At 33.3% G+C, this 20,956-nt stretch overlaps 2 protein-coding genes across 2 annotated transcripts in view; both read left to right on the top strand.

Annotated features, from left to right (window-relative positions):
- LOC134839416 (uncharacterized) overlaps positions 1-20,956 on the top strand; it is a 541,178-nt gene that overhangs the window by 135,895 nt on the left and 384,327 nt on the right. The gene's annotated exons all lie outside the window — the stretch shown is intronic.
- Positions 5,309-6,552, top strand: LOC134839381 (26S proteasome non-ATPase regulatory subunit 13-like). The gene has a single exon (XM_063854911.1). The coding sequence runs from the start codon at positions 5,317-5,319 to the stop codon at positions 6,451-6,453; it is 1,137 nt and encodes a 378-aa protein (XP_063710981.1). The 5' UTR covers positions 5,309-5,316; the 3' UTR covers positions 6,454-6,552.

Below are 20,956 nucleotides of genomic sequence, written 5' to 3'. Positions count from 1 at the left end.
ACCTGGAAAATAATAAGTTTTCTCATATCAGGATGAAGGCCTGAATGTTCTGACTATCCTCAGGCATTTCTGAAGTGATTTTTTTATTGAAAAGGTGTGACCAAGTTTTCTAAAACATAGAAAAAAAACTTCAAAAAATGTTTTTTTTAAAGATCTTCCCTCATACCCAATGTGAAATATAAGGTGATATATTTCGCATCGACTAACTCATTTTTTTGATAAATTGACGTGTCTCAATTCACCTTTGGAATGATCTCTTATGAGTATTCCGCTGCCTTCTTCGAAAGTCGGAACCAAAACAAGATAAAAATTTTTTGCGGTTTAAAATTATTTACTAGATTTTCTAAAAGAAATTAGCCCAACAATAAGCAGGTAAAACCTTGGAAAATATAGGCGCCAATATTCAATAAGCGTTTGACTTCTTCAGTAAATAATCGCTGTATAATGATTTGTCGATCAGTTTGTATACTTTTATTGAGCTTGGGAATGCTCATAAGTTTTTTTAATATTTTCACGCTTGTCTGTTTTTACGGCAAACCATTCTTACAGAATCATTGAATCTTTTATAAACTCATCCTAAAACTTTATTAAACTAACTTGTCCCAAAGTGAAGTCGATCCTTGGGTGTTTAAGGGTCCGTAGTTCGATGACGCCGAAGATTTATCGTGTGTCTGATTAGTTTTTGCCGGCTTTGTTACCATATCTTGAACCTTTCTTAAAAAGCACGCGTTCCCTTCTATCTTAGGAGCTCATTAGTATATTTTCTTTTTGCGCAGAATTCAAAAGTTAGTTTCAAAAGTTCTCTGGATTTTTTGTTGATATCAATTGCTCGTCTCGACTTGAACTTTTCAAATGATTTTCCTAAAAACTAGATGGAATAGATCGTTTCTCTTGAAATCTGGATTTTTTTTCGATTTGTTTCCTCAAAGTTTTGGCGTGCGATCATTGGAGTATATTTTTGTATCGCTAGTAATTTGTTATAAATTGTAAATAGCTTCTTAAACAGCTTCTTAAAAAGCTGCTTGTAAATAGCTTCTTAAAAAAATTGAAATTGAAAGAAAAGAATTTAGTTTTTGATTTTTTTTGTTTTTGTCATTTTTTAAAAAAAATTGTTGTCCGGTATGCATATATTACTATGACTGTCGAGTATGCCTAAATTCCAGTTTAATGTCTGATATTTTCATCACACCACGCAAAAAAGCTACACTAATTAAAAAAACATTCTCTGCTTCTTGTACAGTAATCGGCTCTCCTTGGTATGCATTCGTTGTTGGTTTCCATAAACACGTTGTATGCACGGTATTTTTTCTATGTGTCAAACCGATAAATGAATTCCCAAAAAATGAAAACTGTTTTGTCGGTTTTAAGTTGGATATCTCAGTTTGAATGACCCGATTTTCTGTTTGATTTTCTAATTTGACACCTCCATACGTGCGTGCCTACAGTAGGTTCTATATTCTCTGATTAAGGTGGGCTAGTGTGAAGCGGACCTTCCACAGTTTTTATGTGGTCGTCTTTAAATTGAAAAGCTGTTTCTAAAAATCTGTCGCGCTCTCGAGAAATACTGGTTCAGAAAATCTCGATATTTTTTCTTATGATTTTTCGTCTTCAAGATTGTCGACTTAACCTCCATCGGTTTCGATTCCGAATTAAGAATACCACCTTGCTTACTTTTCTTACATAGCAATCGTGGATCGTATGTGGGCCGTATATGCAATTTTGTCAAAAGTTTTTGATGGTTTTTCGGCTTATTGGCTTTCGGCTTTATTTCTGTCCGCCTATGTACCAGATACTGTTTCCTAAAATTTCCGGCTTCAGTTTTGACATCGATGAAACTCCAACACCAAATTTTTGAATACTCGAAACCAAACCCACCAGGATCTATGTGTAAAACTTAAGTAAATTTAAAACATGAAAAAACATTATGATTCTTTTTCGTTTCCATTTCCTTCTTCAATAGGTACATTACTCGAACTCCTCTTTGCTGCTTCTTGAATATCACGTTGATTTTTTATACTTGTTGTATCGGAGTATCGTAAATGGTTCTTTCGCCTGTGCTGAGTGTCTCAAATTAATTTTATATATTAAATGTAACTCCGAATGCGCTATGGACGCAATGTTTATTTGAACGCAATGTTTTAGCTGTGTCGAATGCAACCTTTAAAAAATTCTTAAGGCTCAACCTTTAAGAGAAGGCCAAAATTGTTCTAGAACTTTCAAATTTTCTTAAGTCTGGCATATTCTAGAATCGTTTTTGACAAAATTTCAATTCTGTAGACAAGATGAACTCAATTCATTTTCAAGGCTAGACAGTGCTTGTCCATTTTTTCCGAAATTTGCGTTCTTAGATTGATTGGCTCTGATACGAGCCAACTAAAAACAGCTACCTCCTTGCTAGAAAAACCAGCTGTTTGCAAACCGATTTGCACTATGAATTTTTTTAAAAAAATTTCAAAGTTTCATCGCTTGCATAGCTTTCGTACAAAAACAAACTTTTCGCTAATCGATTTGCTCTGTGAAAACTTGAGATAATTCAAAATTTCATTGCCTCAATAGCTTGCTCAGAAAAACTTTTTCGCAAACCGATTTCTCCTTTGAATTAAATTGAAAAATTCAGAAGTTTCATCGCATCAATCGTGTGCTCAGAAAAACGTTGAAATATTTCAAGTTATCTCATAGATCGAATCGTTTTGCAAATAACGTAACTTTTTAAAGCAAAGCTTTTGCAAACATTTTGTGAGCAAGCTTTTTGCAAAATAACTTTAAATATTAGAAGTTTTCAGAGCTTAAATAGCTCGCTTAGATAAATGATTCGGTCAATGAAACAACCTGAAATATTTCCTAATTTCATAGCTTTAAAAGCTTGCTTACAAAAATTTCAACTTTTCTATAACCGATTCAGTCTATAAAATAACTTGAAATTGTTGAAAGTTTCATAGCTCTCTAAGGTTGCTAAGAAAAACTTTTCGTAAACCCATTTGCACAACAAAACAGCTTGAAATACTTCAAAGTTTTATAGCTTGATTAGCTTGCGTCGAAAAGTTTAAAGCTTTTCCCAAACTGATTCGGTTTATGAAATAACTTGAAATAAATCAAAGTTTCATAGCTTTAAAAGCTTGATTAGAAAAACTTCAACTTTCAGCCTTTGAACCCATCAGTCTATGAATTAATTTGAAATAGCTCGAAAATTCATAGCTTCACAAGCTTGCTTAGAAAATTTTTTAAACTTTTCGCAAACTGATTCGGGATACAAAGTAACTTGAATTATTTTGAACTTTTTACCTGAAGAAGCTTGCAAAGAAATTTTTTTATGCTAACTGATTCGATCAACCAAGTTTTTAGAAATTTATAAGTTACATAGCTTGAATTATGGCTAAATGCGTGATGTTACGATGTGAAGTATGAAGAACAAGTCAGTTTTTTCACCATACCAAATTTCATTGCTTTATGGCAACGTTTAATAAGCTTTTCAAAATTGAATTTGAAAGGGGGGAACTGGAAAAGAGCCGCTAATTAAACCATAGGCAGACTGTCAGGGTTGAAATGAATAGTTTGAAAAATAAATTACCTTTCGTTGATGGAAATGTCGCTATCACATGTAGATGTCGATTTCGAAAACGATGTGAATTACGAATAACAGTATTGAATCGAAAGTGAATTTTCTCGTTAGATTTTCCATTGAAATATTGAAAGTACCTGTTGATTCAGTTTTTACACTTGCGAAGCAAATTGTATTACTACGAACTTTTTTCCAACCTAAGTCGCAAATATTGGTGCCACTTTTTGGGCACCTTAACAACTTTTGATAACATGTGCTTTGACACTCGGTTTGTAATAAGTTAACACAGTTGATGCATTTCCCCTCGGCCTTGTCTTGGAGGCTCTCGAAGATAGTTCCGAAAGGGTACCCCTTAAAACTACTCTCATTTTCCCCCAAGTTGATATGCATGGTTTTGAGCTTCTGCTGGTAGAGTTAACCATTTGCACTTAATTATAAAAACTAAATGATGTGTTGATAGTGTTTAGTTTTCTGCTTTAAATGAATTTAATTAGCTTTGTTGGTACAAGCCGTGAGCTGTATTTTTTTGGTAAAAATTTTGCAAGGCGAAAATCGCCTATCGCATAAGCTGACACTCATTCGTTCTTAGGTGCAAATCTTATTAAATGAAAGTCTCAATGCACTATGGACGCAGCGTTTCAACTTTTCTTACCGAGCACAGCATTTGAAAAGACTGAGATCAGAACTTAATTAAGAATCATTCAGAGCAGCTATCGAGCTCAATGCTTAAGTAAAAGTTTTCAATCATTCTAAGTACTGGAATGTTCTAGAATTCTTTCTAAAAAAGTTCAAAACTCTTTAAACGAAATGAACTCGATATAACTTCAAGGCTAGGCAGTACCTGCCCACTTTTTTCTCCAAATTGTTGCGTTAAATGATTCATTTCAATCTAGAGCTAATTAATTAAAAAGAGCAACCTCCATGCATACAAAAACCAACTTTTAGCAAACTGGTATCCGCTATGAAATAATTTGAAGTATTTCAAAGGTTCATTGATTGAAAAGCTTGATAGGAAAACTTCAACTTTTTGCTAAACGATTCAGTCTAAGAAACAACATGAAATATTCAAGCCATCATCGTTCGAATGGCTTCAATATTAGAAATGCTTTTTTTCGCCTTCAGATTTGCTTCATTAAATAACTTCATTTGTTACAAAGTTACATAACTAGAATAGTTTGCTCAAAAAAACGTGAACTCATAAAACGATTTGGTCCAGGAAACAAATTGAATTAACTTCAAAATTCATCGCGTGATCCTTTCAATAGAAAAACTAAAACTTCTTGTTAATCGATTGGCTTCATAAAATTACTTGGAATATTGAAGCTTAATTGCTTGAACAGCTTGCTTAGAAAAACTTCAGTTTTTCGCATTCCGATTCGCTGCACGAAATTAACTTGAAGGCCTTAAAGTTTCGTAGCTTGAGTAGCTTGCTCCTAATAAGTTCATTTTTTCGTGAACTGATTTGTTCTATGAAACGTGGAAGTTTTCAAACCGATTTACGATCTGGCTCAGCTTCAGATTTCGAAGTTTATGGCTTGATAAAAACAGCATCTATTTTTTGCGAGCTGATTCATTACTATAGAAGTGCTTGCTAGTTTTTATGATTCGATAGTGAGTTGGAAACGCCGTTATGTTATTCATAAGAAACTTGATCGTTTTTGAAAAGTTCTCATCGAATATATTTTTAAGGGAAGTGGTGCGAAGTGCTTGGAGTAACGTGAAATAAGCTCAACTCATTTGCTTTTTTTTAGTCTGAAATGGCAGCCGAAGTTTTGAACCAGCTTAAGCCGCAATATCCTTCATTGGAGGCTCAAATCAATGAAATGATTGACCTTTATAACAAGAAGCTCTGGCACCCTCTCACCAAGGAGCTCGAAAATTTTGTTCATAAGCCAGAATTCAACGAGGGAACGAGTTTGTTGACCTTAAAAGATAGCTTACTGCGCGATATCCATACCAGAATTAACCCATTTTCATTGGTTAATATAAGTCTACGAGTGCTCAAGCAAGAATCAGATTTGAGCCAAATTCTAGCATATGTTGAGCAAATGAAAACCCTGCCAAATGTGAAACACGCAGAATCGGCTTTGCTTCTTTGCGACGTAGCAATTGCGGATCTAAAATTGACTTTGGATCAGCAGCAAGAAGCGAAGAAAATGATCGAGGAACTTCAAGATAAATTTGACGCTTTAGATGGAGTAGGACCTGTGCACAAAAAGTTCTACGAGCTGAGCAGTCGATACTACCAAATGCAGGCTAACCATGCATTGTACTATCGCGAGGCGCTGAGGTATCTCGGATGTATTGATGTGAATAAAGACTTGACTGAGAGTGAGCGTCACACAAAAGCAGTCTGTTTAGGGCTAGCTGCAATCTTAGGCGAAGGTGTTTACAATTTTGGCGAACTACTGGCCCACGAAATTCTCAATGCGCTTTCGGGAACTGAACAAGAGTGGGTGAATGAGCTCCTTTTTGCCTTTAATTCTGGCGATATTGCTAAGTATGAGAGTCTGAAAAGCTACTGGTCGACCATACCAGATTTGGTTGCTGCTGAAATGGCGTTGAGACAGAAAGTCTCACTTCTGTGCTTGATGGAAATGGCGTTTAAGATGCCAGCAAATAACCGCAATCTCAAATTCGAAGAAATCGCGAGTGCTATTAAGATCAAGTTCGATGACGTTGAGCTTCTTGTTATGAAGGCACTTTCGTTGGGGTTAATCAGAGGTTGTATCGACCAGGTGGATGAGATTGTTCACGTGACCTGGGTTAGTCCGAGAGTTTTGAGTCGTGACCAACTAGCGACTATGAGTAAAAAATTGGTGGATTGGCAGGGAGATATCAACAGAGTGGAACATCTTGTTCAAGACGGCGCCAAGACTATCATTGGCTATTAAAGTTGTAAAATATATGTTTGGATGGCAGAATGTTGTGAGATTACTTTGACTAGATTTTTGTGTTCAGTTAATGCTGATAAATTTATTCTGATCGGATAAGCTTCTTTTTAAATTATAAATGAAACAAGTTTTCTGGACTGCTTAATTTTGTAGACCCCCCAATACAAGTCGACTTCCTCATAGACCCCACCCACACGAGATTTTTTTACCTCCAAGTTTGGGTGGGCTCTGAATGGACTTCACCGGAATTTTTATATCATTATCCTTGCGATAAGCAACCGTATTGCAATCGGGGTACTAGACTTTTTACCCGTAAATAACTTTGTTCACAAGACTCATCTCGAGGGGACTTCGGGACTCCAGTGGTACCTTGTTTCATAATTATTCAAACTTGTAGCGTTATCGCACTTACTCTGGAGATAACGAATCCGCCTGGGATGTCAAAGGTTCTGGGTTCGAGTCTGACCAGGACCTGTTTTTTGTTCAAGTGGGAAATATTCTGTTTCAAATAAAATTGTCGTCAAATAATTTGTCTGTTGACCTTTTGTCGGCTTGGATGACAAATCTTGGAATCGTCTTTTTTTGCTGTGCGCATTTTAAAGGTTGCTCTTAGTTTTTGATTTTCTCCTGCAATTTGTATCTTTACTTACCTTGACTTCCCTTTTTTGTTTCGCTCAAACATTTTCTTCGGCCTAAATTTTTTCGGATGATTTTTTTATTGGCTTAGTGACCTATTTTTGGGTCGTTTCAAAAGAAACACAACTCTTACTATCCCCTCCGCACTTTTTAAATTTGTTTCATCTTAACCACTCGGTTTGTTGAAATTATTTTTTTTTGTTTTTCGGCTTAATAGGTTTCGACTTGTTATATATCGGTTTAGGGGCCTCTTTTTGAGTCGTTTGATAAATATAAAGGTTTTTATCAAAACATTTTGGTGGAGGGCTTGAAAATATTTGAGTGTTGAATTTTTCCAATAAAAACAATTGTTTTTCGGCACAAAGTGTGTCTGCTCATTAATTGTCGGCTTAGTAAGTTATTTCGATGCTGATTCCACATTTTTGTGTTTTACTTTTTGGCATATTTTCTTTCAAAGGAATTTTTATTCATGACAAACTTAGACAAATGTAGGAAAGTTTTTGGTTAATCAATTTTTTCGATATTTGATTGTACAGTTTTTATCTCCGTTTCTGTCGGGCTGTCTATGTGTTGTTTTGCAAGTCAAGCGGAGCTTGGCTTCGCTTGTATTTGTAAAGGTGCAGGTTGTTCACTTCCAAGATTTCGGAATTTTTTTTGCAATGCTTAGTTTTTTTGAGTTTGAATTTTTTATTTTTTGGTTTGTCGCTTCATTTGCAAGTAATGCTAGTTATTCATTTTTGTATCACAAGTGGTGCAAAGCTCTGCTTCGGCTCTGTAAAATTTTCACCCAAAATTTTTAGTAATTGTAAAATATTCCAATTGTCGCCTGAATTACGTAACGAAATTATTTTAAAGCCAATTTCTCAGTTCAAGATCATTTTTGGCTCTAATTTGCGATTATGTTGATCAGAATCGATTCAAGGATTTCAGAATTGATTCAAGGATTTCAGAATTGATTCAAGTTTGCGGACTCCTGTGATAATTGACCCCCCCCCCCCCCCCCGCAATTATCAAGCCACTTTTGTTCAAAAAGTGTCCTACATCCCCTGTAATTAATTTTCTCGGCCCTCCGCTATTTAGGTTTTGTTGAGTACCTTCGGTTAAATAAGAAGCACGTTGAAAATCTGCTATAAGTGAATTATGAAAACCAATAAAAGACCATCGTCATGAAAGAGAATAAAAACACTAATTTTTTCTCTACAGAAATGAGCCCTGGATGATTAGGGCTTGTTCAAGTCACAAGATACAGTTTTTTCCTGTTGATATTGGAACTTGAAATCTTATTTTTTTTTGCATAAGCAAACATTATAAGGCCCTCAAACCATGTGATAGAGATGCAGTGTGGCTGTTTTTGCAATAATTGAAGGTCAATTACCCTTAGTCAAACGAACTGTAATTTCGCTATCGAGAGCAAGTGTCGTGTAATTAGGAACAAGACTTCTTATTCGTCGTTTGAAGAGCAAAAATAGATTGTAATGCTTTTATTTGTTTCACCAGGCGTTAGGGCAGGGGTGGATCTAGCATTTTCTCCATGGGGGCGGATTTTCAAAAAGTTTTCGGAATTTTATCGGCCTTTTTTCACTTTGAACAAGTTGAGTTTCCGAGCTGTTACAATTTACTATAAAGACCCTATTTTGACCAAATTTTTTGCACCGCAGGCTAAATTTTGACAAAAATAGGCCAAAAAAGGCTTTTTAGGAACTTTTTGGAAAATTTTGACCTTGAAATCGCGTTTTTTCGGCGCGGGCTTCCCCGTCAAATTTAGTATATATTGGCGCCGACGGCGAATTAAGAAAAAATTTAGGGTCCGCCAGCCAAAAATGGATGTCTTTACCTAAGCAAAGGTAATACAATCGGGTACTAGGATTTTCTGTAAATAACTTTAGGCACTTTTTGTCCTCGTTACAAATCAAATCCTCTTCCTTTCTGTTGAAAGTAATAATTATATTTTGCAACTCGATTTGTTAAAAAAGTTTAGTATTTTTTGTCCTTTTTTCGGCTTTATTTTTTTTCTACGTTGTATGGGCTTTTGGCCTCTTATTGGGCAGTTTGACTAGAAAAATGTTTTTTTTATGCTTGTGTGTGTTTTGAGTGAATGGTAAATTTAAATTTTTTCATTTGTTTCAAACTTTTTTTGAAATTTTTTTTTCGGATTTTTGTTTGTCCTTTTTTCGGCTTGATAGGTTTTGGACCTATTTGACATCACTTTAGTTGCCTCATTTTGAGCCTTTTGCTTTGCAAAAAGTTTTTTGTGTTCCTGTGTGTGTTGTGAGTAAGAGGGGAACTCAAAATTGTTTATTAGTTTCAAAATTCTTTGAAACTTTTTTTGGACTTTGTTTTTGTTGTTTTTTTTTCGGTTTAATATGTTTCGCCCTGTTTATTATCGCCATAGTGGCCTCATAATGCGCTGTTTGAGAAGCGAAAAGTTTTCTGTTGGCGTGTGTGTTTGTTTTGAGGGTGAGTTGAACTTAAATTTTTTTGTTACTTAAAGTGTTCTAAACTTTTTTCGGATTTCATTTTTTTTTCTTCGGCTTACTGGGTTTTGGCCTATTTTTATCGCCTTCTCGGCCTCTTTCTGCGCGGCTTGATGAGCCAAAAGTTTTCTGTGTGCGCGTGTGTGTTCTGAGGGAAAGGGGGAATTAAGGATTTTTTATTAGTTTCAAATTTTTTTTTAATTTGAAGGGTTTCTGCTCAGATATTTTCGGCATTGTTTCTGCTTGGTAAGTTTTCTTCTGTTGCTATTCTGCATAATTTTTCCGGCCGTTTTTTTCAAACCTATCTCTATACATTTTGTTAGATCTAGTTGCATGTATAATTGTAGAGTTTCGATGTTCTCATTTTTTGGCTGATGGTTTTTCGGCTTTATTGGTGTCGACTAAGTCTCGGTTTAGTTTCCGAAATGTATATATCACCTTGACTTCAGTACATATATGACTCTATATGTACTTTATGGACAGTACATAGTTTTGTTATCATTTTTGCTTTGCTCAAATATTTCGGTTGAATTTCAGCTTTCCGTCGGCTTATTTACCATTTATCTTGTTTCTACAAATTTCCGATAATATTTATGAAATAGAAAAGACACTGGCACGAAGTTTTCCAATCCGTAAATTCAAAACCATTGGGACCTCTTAAAAATACTTCGTTCCTCTAGATTTTATAGGGCCTCGAGGCAACGCGGTTGCGTTTAAACCCGAAGGTCTGGGGTTTGAGTCCCCACCAGACTTAATTTTCAGTATGTGTTCAGTAAGTTTTTTTCCGGTTGTCGGTTATTCGTTGGTCTGCTTATGTTTTGTCTGCTTATTTGGCAAATTGGGGAATTTTCTTTTGCTATCAATTATTTTCATCGTGTATGCAAGTGCTCTTTATTTACTCCTTTAATTTGTAAAATAAATTGCCTTGACGTATATTTCACATGATTTTCCTTTTTGTTTTGTTTGTTTGCTGAAAAGCTTCACTCGCCCTAAATTTTTTCAATTTAAGTTTTATTAGCTTAGTTACATTTATTTGTCGCGTCGAGCTCAAAAAATGATTGATTGTTTTGAAAAAATTGTTAATTTGTGCTGCAAATTTTCAAAGATTATTGCTCAACATTAATCTTAAGTGCTCAAAAAAAATTTTTTGACATCAATTTTTATGGCATTTTTCAAAGTTTTGGCTGAATGGGCTTCTACCCAATTGAGCGGCTTAGTTGGAGCGGTTTTTAGTAGCTTGCATGCTGCGCTTGCGCTGTATCGCAAATGATACGAAGCTTCGCTTCGCTTCTGTTATTTTTCTAATAAGTGGTATTCGTCTCATTTTCTATTCGCCAACTTGCAATGCTATGCTTCCTGTGTATCGCGTCTGTATTCGCTTCTGTGTTAAAAAGTTGGATTTTGTTAACAATTCCCCCTCATTACCAAGGTGGGGTTTGTTCCAGGTACAAAATTCACAGATGCTCAGTCGTTTAGTCAGCCAAATATTTCGTGTTAATGTTAATTGAGTATTGATCAGTCTGAAGTAGCGCTTTGTACTTCTGAATCAATCTTCTATTTTAAATGAATGACAGAAAAAATAATGTCACGTTTTTGTTGCCATAAGGCGCATTGGTGTAGAGCTATCATTGAGCTCATTGTTTATGAAAATTATCTGAATTTAGATTGTTCTAGAAATTTTCAGTCAAACTCAGACGCTTCGGATTTTTCAAACATTCTTGAGCTGGAATGTTCTAAAATGCTTTTTGAAAAAAGTCCAAAACTTCTTAAACAAGATTAGTCGATTGAGCTCCAGGACTAGACGGTACCTGTCCCAAATTTTGCCTTTCCAGAATCATATCAGTTTGAAATGAATCAAATGAAAACAGGAACCGTCATGCTTAAAAAAACCAACCTTTGGCAAACCGATTCGCGCTATGAAGTAACTTGAAAGATTTCAAACTTTCATAGCTTGAATAACTTGCTTAGAAACACTTGAACTTTTTGCAAAGTTCTATGAATAGGCTTGAAATATCTCAATTTTTCGTAGCTTGAATAGCTTGCCTAGAAAAGAACAAAAGTTTTGAAAAGCGTGTCAGTCTATGAATTAACTTGAAATGTTTCGGTCTATGAACAAATTTTTCAAAGTTTCATAATTGAATAGCTTGCTTAGAAAACCGTAAGTTGTTAGCAAAACGATTGGCGCTGTGAAATGACTTGAAATTTTTTGCGAACCAATTATTTCAAAGAAAAATCTTGAAATATTTAAAGTTTTGAAAGCTTGAATAGCTTGCTTAGAAAAAACTTAATTTTTTATCAAAACGATTCGCGCTATGAAATGTTTTGAAACATTTCAAAGTTTTCTAGCTTGCATAGAAAAATGTTATCTGTTTGCTAAACTATTCGCGCTACGAAACAACTTGAAATATTTCAAATTTTCGTAGCTTGAATAGCTTGCTTAGTAAAACGTCAACTATTCGCGCTATTAAAATAACTTGAAATCTTTCAAAACTTGGATAGGTCGCTTACAAACGCTTAAATTTTTTTTTGAATTTCTTCGCGAGAAGTTTAAATTTTTTCTAAGCAAGCTGTACAAGCTCTTAAATTTGAAGTATTTCAAGTTATTTCATAGCGATTATTGTTTTGCAAACAGATTACATTTTTTTATGCAACAAAACTTTAAAATATTTCAGGAAATTTTATAAGGCAAATCGTTTCACCAAAAATTCAAAGTTTTCCAAGCAACCTATTCAAGCTTTGAAACATTCAATTGTTTCATAATTTTTTTTTAGAAAAAATAGATTTGCAAAAAATGTTAGGTTTTCTCAGCAAACTATTCAAGAAAAAAAAGATTTTGCAGAACTTTCATAGAACTCCAAAATTCACCTAACATTTTTCGCAGATCGATTATTTCTAAGAAAAAACATGAAATATTAAAAGTTCCAAAGCTTAAATAGTTTGCTTAGAAAAATTTAGTTTTTGGTAAAACGATTCGCGCTTCGAAATGTATTAAAAAATATCAAAGTTTTATAGCTTGCATAGATAAACGTAATCAGTTTGCGGCACAATTCTCGCTATGCAATATTTTGAAATACTACTCAAATTTCAGAGCTTGCAAAGCTTGGTTAGAAAAAATTTATTTTCTCGCGAACCGAATCGGTCTGTGAAATAATTTGAAACTTTTCAAATTTTCATTTTTTTAATAGCTTGCTTAAAAAAACTTAAAACTTTTTCCGGGGGAGATTCGGTCTTTCAAAACCGAATTTTTTTTAGTTTGAATAGCTTGCATAAAAAAACTAACTTTTCGCAAACCAATTCGGTCTATGAAACTACTTAAAAGTTTCTGAGTTTCATAGCTTGAATTGCTTGCTTCGAAAAACGTAATCTGTTTGCAAAATCATTCGCTCTTTGAAAAAATTTAATTTTAAAGTTTCAGCTGCAACAGCTTGCTCAAGAAAACTTTTCGAGAACGGATTTGGTCATAAAACAAATTAAATAGCCTCATATTTTCTTAGCTTGATTACATAAACTAATTTCTTAGTTTCATAGCCTGTTTAGTTTGTTGACAAAACTTTTCTTGAAACAAATTGGTCTATGAAACAACTTACTTGATGGCTCGAAGTGCTTCAAAACTAAACTTTTAATTTTTTGCGATACGAGTTGCCTCATGAAATTACTTGAAATTTTTCAAATTTAATTTTTTTGCTTCATGAAATAACTCAATGTGTCGCGAAATATTTCTTTGTTGCACAAAATAAATAGTTTGCTCAAGAAAAAATTGAAGTCTCTATGATTTGTTTCAAATGATTTGCTTCAATTGAAAAACTGGAAATTTTCGCCATCCGATTGGTTTCATGAAACAACTTGAAATATTAAAGTGTCTTTAGCTTGAATAGCTTACTTAGAAACACTTGAATTTTTTGCAAAGTTCTATGAATAGGCTTGAAATATCTCAATTTTTTGTTGCTTGAATAGCTTGCCTAGAAAAGAACGAAAGTTTTGAAAAGCGTGTCAGTCTATGAATTAACTTGAAATGTTTCGGTCTATGATTTAACTTCAAATTTTTCAAAGTTTCATAATTGAATAGCTTGCTTAGAAACAGTAAGTTGTTAGCAAAACGATTCGCGCTGTGGAATGACTTAAAAAGTTTCAAAATTTCATAACTTGAAATTTTTTTGCGAACCAATCATTTCAAAGAAAAATCTTGAAATATTTAAAGGTTTGAAAGCTTGAATAGCTTGCTTAGAAAAAACCTAATTTTTTGGCAAAACGATTCGTGCTATGAATTAACTTGAAATATTTCGAATTTCAGAGCTTGAATAGCTTGCTTAGAAACATGTAAGTTTTAACGAACTGATTCGTTTTTTGAAAAAACTTGATCTACTTTAAAATATAAGCTTGATGAGGAAAGACGAAACATTTCGGCGATTGGGTCTATGAAACAACTTGAAATATTTCAAAGTTTCGTAGCTTGAATAGCTTGCTAAGTAAAACGTCAACCATTCGCGCTATGAAATAATTTGAAATCTTTCAAAATTTGGATAGGTCGCTTACAAACGCGCAAATTTTTTTTGAATCGCTTCGCGAGAAGTTAATATTTTTTCTAAGCAAGCTGTGCAAGCTCTAAAAATTGAAGTATTTCAAGCTATTTCATAGCGATAATTGTTTTGCAAACAGATTACATTTTTTATGCAACAAAACTTTCAAATATTTCAGGACATTTCATAAGGCAAATCGTTTCACCAAAAATTTAAAATTAAATTTTTCCAATCAACCTATTCAAGCTTTGAAACCTTCAATTATTTCATGTTTTTCTTAGAAATAATAGATTTGCAAAAACTGTTGGTTTTTCTCAGCAAACTATTCAAGAAAGAAAAGAACTTGCAGAACTTTCATAGAACTGAAAGTTCCAAAGCTTAAATAGTTTGCTGAGAAAAATTTAATTTTTTGGTAAAACGATTCGCGCTTTGAAAAGTATTAAAATTTTCAAAGTTTTATAGCTTGGATAGAAAAACGTAATCAGTTTGCAGCACGATTCTCGCTATGCAATAACTTGAAATACTACTCAAATTTCAGAGCTTGCAAAGCTTGGTCAGAAAAAAATTAAACTTTTGCGAACCGAATCGGTCTATGAAATAATTTGAAACTTTTCAAAGTTTCATTTTTTAATAGCTTGCTTAAAAAAACTTAAAACTTTTCCCGGGGGAGATTCGGTCTTTCAAAACCGATTTTTTTTTAGTTTGAATAGCTTGTAAAAGAAAAACTAACTTTTCGCAAACCAATTCGGTCTATGAAACTACTTAAATATTTCTGAGTTCCATAGCTTGAATTGCTTGCTTCGAAAAACGTAATCTGTTGCAAAACCATTCGCTCTTTGAAAATTTTAATTTTTAAGTTTCAGCTGCAATAGTTTGCTTAGAAAAATTTTTTCTGAATATATTTAGTCTATGAAATAACTTAAAATACTTAAAAGTTTCATTGCTTGAGTAGCTTGCTCAAGAAAACTTTTCGAGAACCGATTTGGTCATAAAGTAAATTAAATAGCCTCAAATTTTCTTAGCTTGATAACATAAACTAATTTCTTAGTTCCATAGCCTGTTTAGTTTGTTGACAAAACTTTTCGTGAAACAAATTGGTCTATGAAACAACTTACTTGATGGCTCGAAGTGCTTCAAAACTAAACATTCAATTTTCGCGATACGAGTTGCTTCATGAAATTACTTGAAATATTTCTAATTTAATTTTTTTGCTTCATGAAATAACTCAATGTGTCGCGAAATATTTCCTTGTTGCATAAAATAAATAGTTTGCTCAAGAAAAATTTGAAGTCTCCATGATTTGTTTCAATTGAAAAACTGGAAGTTTTTGCCTTCCGATTTGTTTCATGAAACAACTTGAAATATTAAAGTGTCTTTGCTTGAATAGCTTGCTTAGAAACACTTGAACTTTTTGCAAAGTTCTATGAATGGGCTTGAAATATCTCAATTTTTCGTAGCTTGAATAGCTTGCCTAGAAAAGAGCAAAAATTTTGAAAAGCGTGTCAGTCTATGAATTAACTTGAAATGTTTCGGTCTATGAATTAACTTCAAATTTCTCAAAGTTTCATATTTGAATAGCTTGCTTAGAAAACAGTAAGTTGTTAGCAAAACGATTTGCGCTGTGAAATGACTTGAAAAAATTCAAAGTTTCATAACTTGAAATTTTTTGCGAACCAATCATTTCAAAGAAAAATCTTGAATATTTAAAGGTTTGAAAGCTTCAATAGCTTGCTTAGAAAAAACCTAATTTTTTGGCAAAACGATTCGTGCTATGAAATAACTTGAATTATTTTGAATTTCAGAGCTTGAATAGCTTGCTTAGAAACATGTAAGTTTTAACGAACTGATTCGTTTTTTGAAAAAACTTGATGTACTTTAAAATTTCAGCTTGATGAGGAAAGACGAAACATTTCGGCGATTGGGTCTATGAAACAACTTGAAATATTTCAAAGTTTCGTAGCTTGAATAGCTTGCTTAGTAAAACTTCAACTATTTGCGCTATGAAATAACTTGAAATCTTTCAAAACTTGGATAGGTCGCTTACAAACGCTCAAATTTTTTTTTGAATCGCTTCGCGAGAAGTTAAAATTGTTTCTAAGCAAGCTGTACAAGCTCTAAAAATTGAAGTATTCCAAGCTATTTCATAGCGATAATTGTTTTGCAAACAGATTACATTTTTTATGCAACAACACTTAAAATTATTTCAGGACATTTCATAAGGCCATAAGGCAAATCGTTTCACCAAAAATTTAAAATTTTCCAAGCAACTTATTCAAGCTTTGAAACCTTCAATTATTTCATGTTTTTCTTAGAAATAATAGATTTGCAAAAAATGTTAGGTTTTCTCAGCAAACTATTCAAGAAAGAAAAGAACTTGCAGAACTTTCATAGAACTGAAAGTTCCAAAGCTTAAATAGTTTGCTGAGAAAAATTTAATTTTTTGGTAAAACGATTCGAGCTTCGAAATGTATTAAAAAGTTTCAAAGGTTTATAGCTTGCATAGATAAACGTAATCAGTTTGCAGCACGATTCTCGCTATGCAATATTTTGAAATACTACTCAAATTTCAGAGCTTGCAAAGCTTGGTCAGAAAAAATTAATTTTCTCGCGAACCAAATCGGTCTGTGAAATAATTTGAAACTTTTCAAATTTTCATTTTTTAGGTAGCTTGCTCAAAAAAACTTAAAACTTTTCCCGGGGAGATTCGGTCTTTCAAAACCGAATTTTTTTGTTTGAATAGTTTGCATAAGAAAAACTAACTTTTCGCAAACCAATTCGGTCTATGAAACTACTTAAAAATTTCTGAGTTTCATAGCTTGAACTGCTTGCTTCGAAAAACGTAATCTGTTTGCAAAACCATTCGCTCTTTGAAAAAATTTAAGTTTCAGCTGCAATAGCTTGCTTAGAAAAAAATTTTTCTGAACATATTTAGTCTATGAAATAACTTACAATACTTAAAAGTTTCATTGCTTGTGTAGCTTGCTCAAGAAAACTTTTCGAGAACCGATTTGTTCATAAAACAATTTAAATAGCCTCCAATTTTCTTAGCTTGATTACATAAACTAATTTCAAAGTTTCGTAGCTTGTTCAGTTTGATGACAAAACTTTTCGTGAAACAATTCGGTCTATGAAACAACTTACTTGATGGCTTGAAGTGCTTCAAAACTAAACTTTCAATATTTCGCGATACGATTTGCTTCATGAAATTACTTAAAATTTTTTAAATTTAATTTTTTTGCTTCATGAAATAACTCAATGTGTCGCGAAATATTTCTTTGTTGCATAAAATAATTAGTTTGCTCTAGAAAAAATTGAAGTCTCTATGATTTGTTTCAAATGATTTGCTTCAATTGAAAAACTGGAAGTTTTCGCCATCCGATTTGTTTCATGAAACAACTTGAAATATTAAAGTGTCTTAGCTTGAATAGCTTGCTTAGAAAAATCTATAAATTTTTTTGGTCTGATTTGTATTACAAAATTATGTATTTAAATGCTTCACTATCTTACTATGTTTAAGTTATTTCAACGTATTTCTTGCTTGTTCAACGAAAGCTACACGTTTAAGCTATGTCGTATATTGCAATGTTGAGACCTTGTTTAGATTTTCCAATTTTGAAATCGTGTTTAATTTACCAAGTTTTAAATTAGCAGCGCAAATAGGGGAGCCCAGATCCTATCTGGTCTCCCCCAGGGGTTACGAATTGGACTACAAACTTGCATACTTGAGATTTTTATATTTACGAGAATACGTCGAATTCGGTGATGTTTTCAAAGTTTTCAAAAAAAAACTTGAATTTAAAAATTTCACAAGCAACGAAAATCCGAACACTGTAGTTGGATGCTGCTAGCGTACTCTGAGGTCTTGCCTACAAATGTGACTGCTCAGATGCTTTCAGTTTCCGAGATATGACGTTTTTGAATGACTTTTTTTGATAGAATTAGATTAGAAAATTTCAAAATTTGAAATTTCCTTCCATATAATCAGACGTTGTCAGGGTACTCTAGCTATTTGCAAATCTTATCTCCAAATATGACTGCTGAATTTTTCTTATACCTACCGAGATTTGACGTTTTTTATGATTTTTCAAAAATATCCAGAAAACTTGGATTTGAAAAAAATCACAAAATCTATTTTCCATCTATTAATAGTTTAAATGCGGGCTTCTTTCTCTCGCCATTTTTTTAAATTCCTTAGCGTCTTTTTTCATTTTTAAAGAAAGAATTTTTCCTATATCGTATATTGCAATGCTATATAGTATATTGCAATGCTGAAAGTTTTTTTTCAATTTTCCAGTTTTAATTCATGTTTTTATTTTACCAAGTTTGAAATTAGCAGCTCAAAAGTGGGATGATGTCAGGGTTCTCCATGGGTTGCAAGTTTGAACGCCAAACCTGAACACCCAAAACCATTTAGCCTACCAAATACGACAGCTTTTGTGATGTTTAAAAGTCAGAAAACTTGAATTTAAAATTTTCACAAACTTTGAAACTCCCGACCCTGTAGTTGGATGCTGTCAGGGTACTCTCAAATATTACAAACATTGCCTCGAAATTTGACTGCTCAAATCCTTGTAGTTTTCAAAACATGACGTGTTGTTGGGGCTGTCAGGGTACTTTCGGGGGTTGCTTTTTTGCCTCTACATGTGAATGTTCAATTGCTCTAGTTGCTATTCAAATGTAGTATTCATGGATAACTTTTGCGTGTAATTTTTTTGCCTAAGTTCAGAAAAATTTAACTGTGGTCGATGGAATTGATATTGTATAATATTTTTACAGTGTTGGAATTAACTCATGATTTATTTGTACTAAGAACTCACTTCTGGGCGTATAATTTTTGAGTTAAAATTTTTGATAGGCTAATTTTTTAAAATAGGTTCTGGACTTGCAATTAGCAACTTTGAATTCCCAAAGGATTTCCAAAGGATGTTTTCATTGGATTATATTTTATTTAGCTTTCGCCTGCGAATTGGTAGCAAACCCTGGAGCTTGGTTAATTTTTACACGAGGGTAATTTAATTCAATTTCTTGCAAATATGCAAGCAATTGAAATTGCTTCAGTATTGAACCTCAGTTTCCAGGCATTTTCTCAGTTGCTTTTGAAGTTTTTTTCAGTATGTATGAAATTTTTGTTCTGTAAAAATTGAGGTGTCCGATTTTCTTTAGTCTGCTGTAGTTTTTTCTGATTGAAATTTTTTTTATTACTATAACTGACAGCCGTCCTTTTACTTCGTCAATGTATCAATTTGTTTTTTAAATAATTAGTTCTTTTATTTTCGGTAATAATGGTTCCGGTTCATGCAAATTTATGATGGATTTTTGTTTTTGGATCAGTAGGTGGCTACTTAATTTTTGTAGGCTTACTTTTCGGTCTATAAATGATACTAAAATCTGATTTAATGCTGGTGGTTGTGTTTCTTGACTGATTTTTTAGTAATTTTCAAGTATTTTTGTGGTATTAGCCAACCATAGCATTTTTGAAAGTGAGAGCAGACATGTCTCGTGATATTGGTAAACTCGTATCCTACGAAGTGGCAGCACAAATTTTTTTCAGAGCTCACGCATTTTAGTTTTTTGCATTTGAAAGGTTTTCGCATTTTTCAAAATGCAACTTCGCTTCTCTACGAAGCTATTTTTGAATTTCAAATTTCAGAAATTAGACGATAAGCAAATTAGACGGATACTACAAAACCGAAATTAGACGAAATTTATTTTTTTACAGATCTGGCTTTTTAGACGAAAAAGCTATGAAAAGGAAAGGGCCAACATAGTTTTTTTCTTAAGATTCAAGTTTCACAAATACAAAACTAACATAAAATGTCAATACCTATCAAAACAATTAGTTTGAATTAACATAAAATGTCAAATCCGAATATTACAGGAGAGTTTTGAATTGAATGAATTATACATGATTAACTTGTAAAGCTTTTGGCCACCGAAATTTAACTGTTGTCTGCAAACAATTTTATTATCTCAGGAAATTTGTCTGCAAACAATTTTAATATCTATCACTTTCGTCTATTTTCGCACAATTGCGGTTTTGCAAAATCGTCTAATTTCCTTTTAAGTACCTCCGTCTAATTTGCTTATCGTATAATTTCTCAACCCCCTACGACAAGACTCTTGTGTCTCGTCTTAAAATGCGACAATTGAACTGTATTTAACCAGAACGATTCCCTGCCATAACAATGATAGTATGTGAGGACTAGCTCTCTTTTTACTTCTAGCTTCAGGTTTACCTTAGTTTGACCAATTTCGGCTGCAATAGTGATACCACGTAAATATGCTTGACGCAAAGAAACGGTCTTGAGTCGCAAAAAAGAGCTTTGGTAAACAAAATTTCTCTGGAATATGGGGATATAAAACAAACGGACTATGCTTTGACAGGCCTGATAGCCTTTCATAGATCCCAGCCTTTCATAGATTCTATCCTAGCCTTTCATATATCTCTGCTTATCGCAGAAACATCAATTACTAGAGAATGTTAGTACGCCGTCCTACTTGCATAACTTGAGACGAAAGGCTAGGCACTGGCTCGTGTGCACAAAACCACTTGCATCGTAAGTACGCGCTGTTTAGTGAAGCAGAGCACGCGTTTTCAAATGTTAATTTTTTATTTGAAACTAATTCGTCGTTGGGTCATCCGAGTTTTGTTAATTAGAAAACTGACTGAGTTGAGCTTAACTGAAATTCATTGTTAAGCTTCAGCTTCGCTATTTTCTCTCAGTCGAGTTTGTCATTTTTCATGAACATTTCTGTAGATTTTTCATCTCTGTAGCTGAAGGTATTTCCACGAATTTGACCAGAGTAAACATAGCTATGTAACTGTGAAAAAAAAATTTCTGTGTAAGCTTATTCGGATTTGCGACTGGACTTCGA

This window comes from Symsagittifera roscoffensis, chromosome 2 (assembly GCF_963678635.1).
Source record: "Symsagittifera roscoffensis chromosome 2, txSymRosc1.1, whole genome shotgun sequence".
Lineage (NCBI taxonomy): Eukaryota > Metazoa > Xenacoelomorpha > Acoela > Convolutidae > Symsagittifera > Symsagittifera roscoffensis.
Note: the sequence above shows the minus strand (reverse complement) of the source record. Positions and strands in the feature narration are given on the sequence as shown.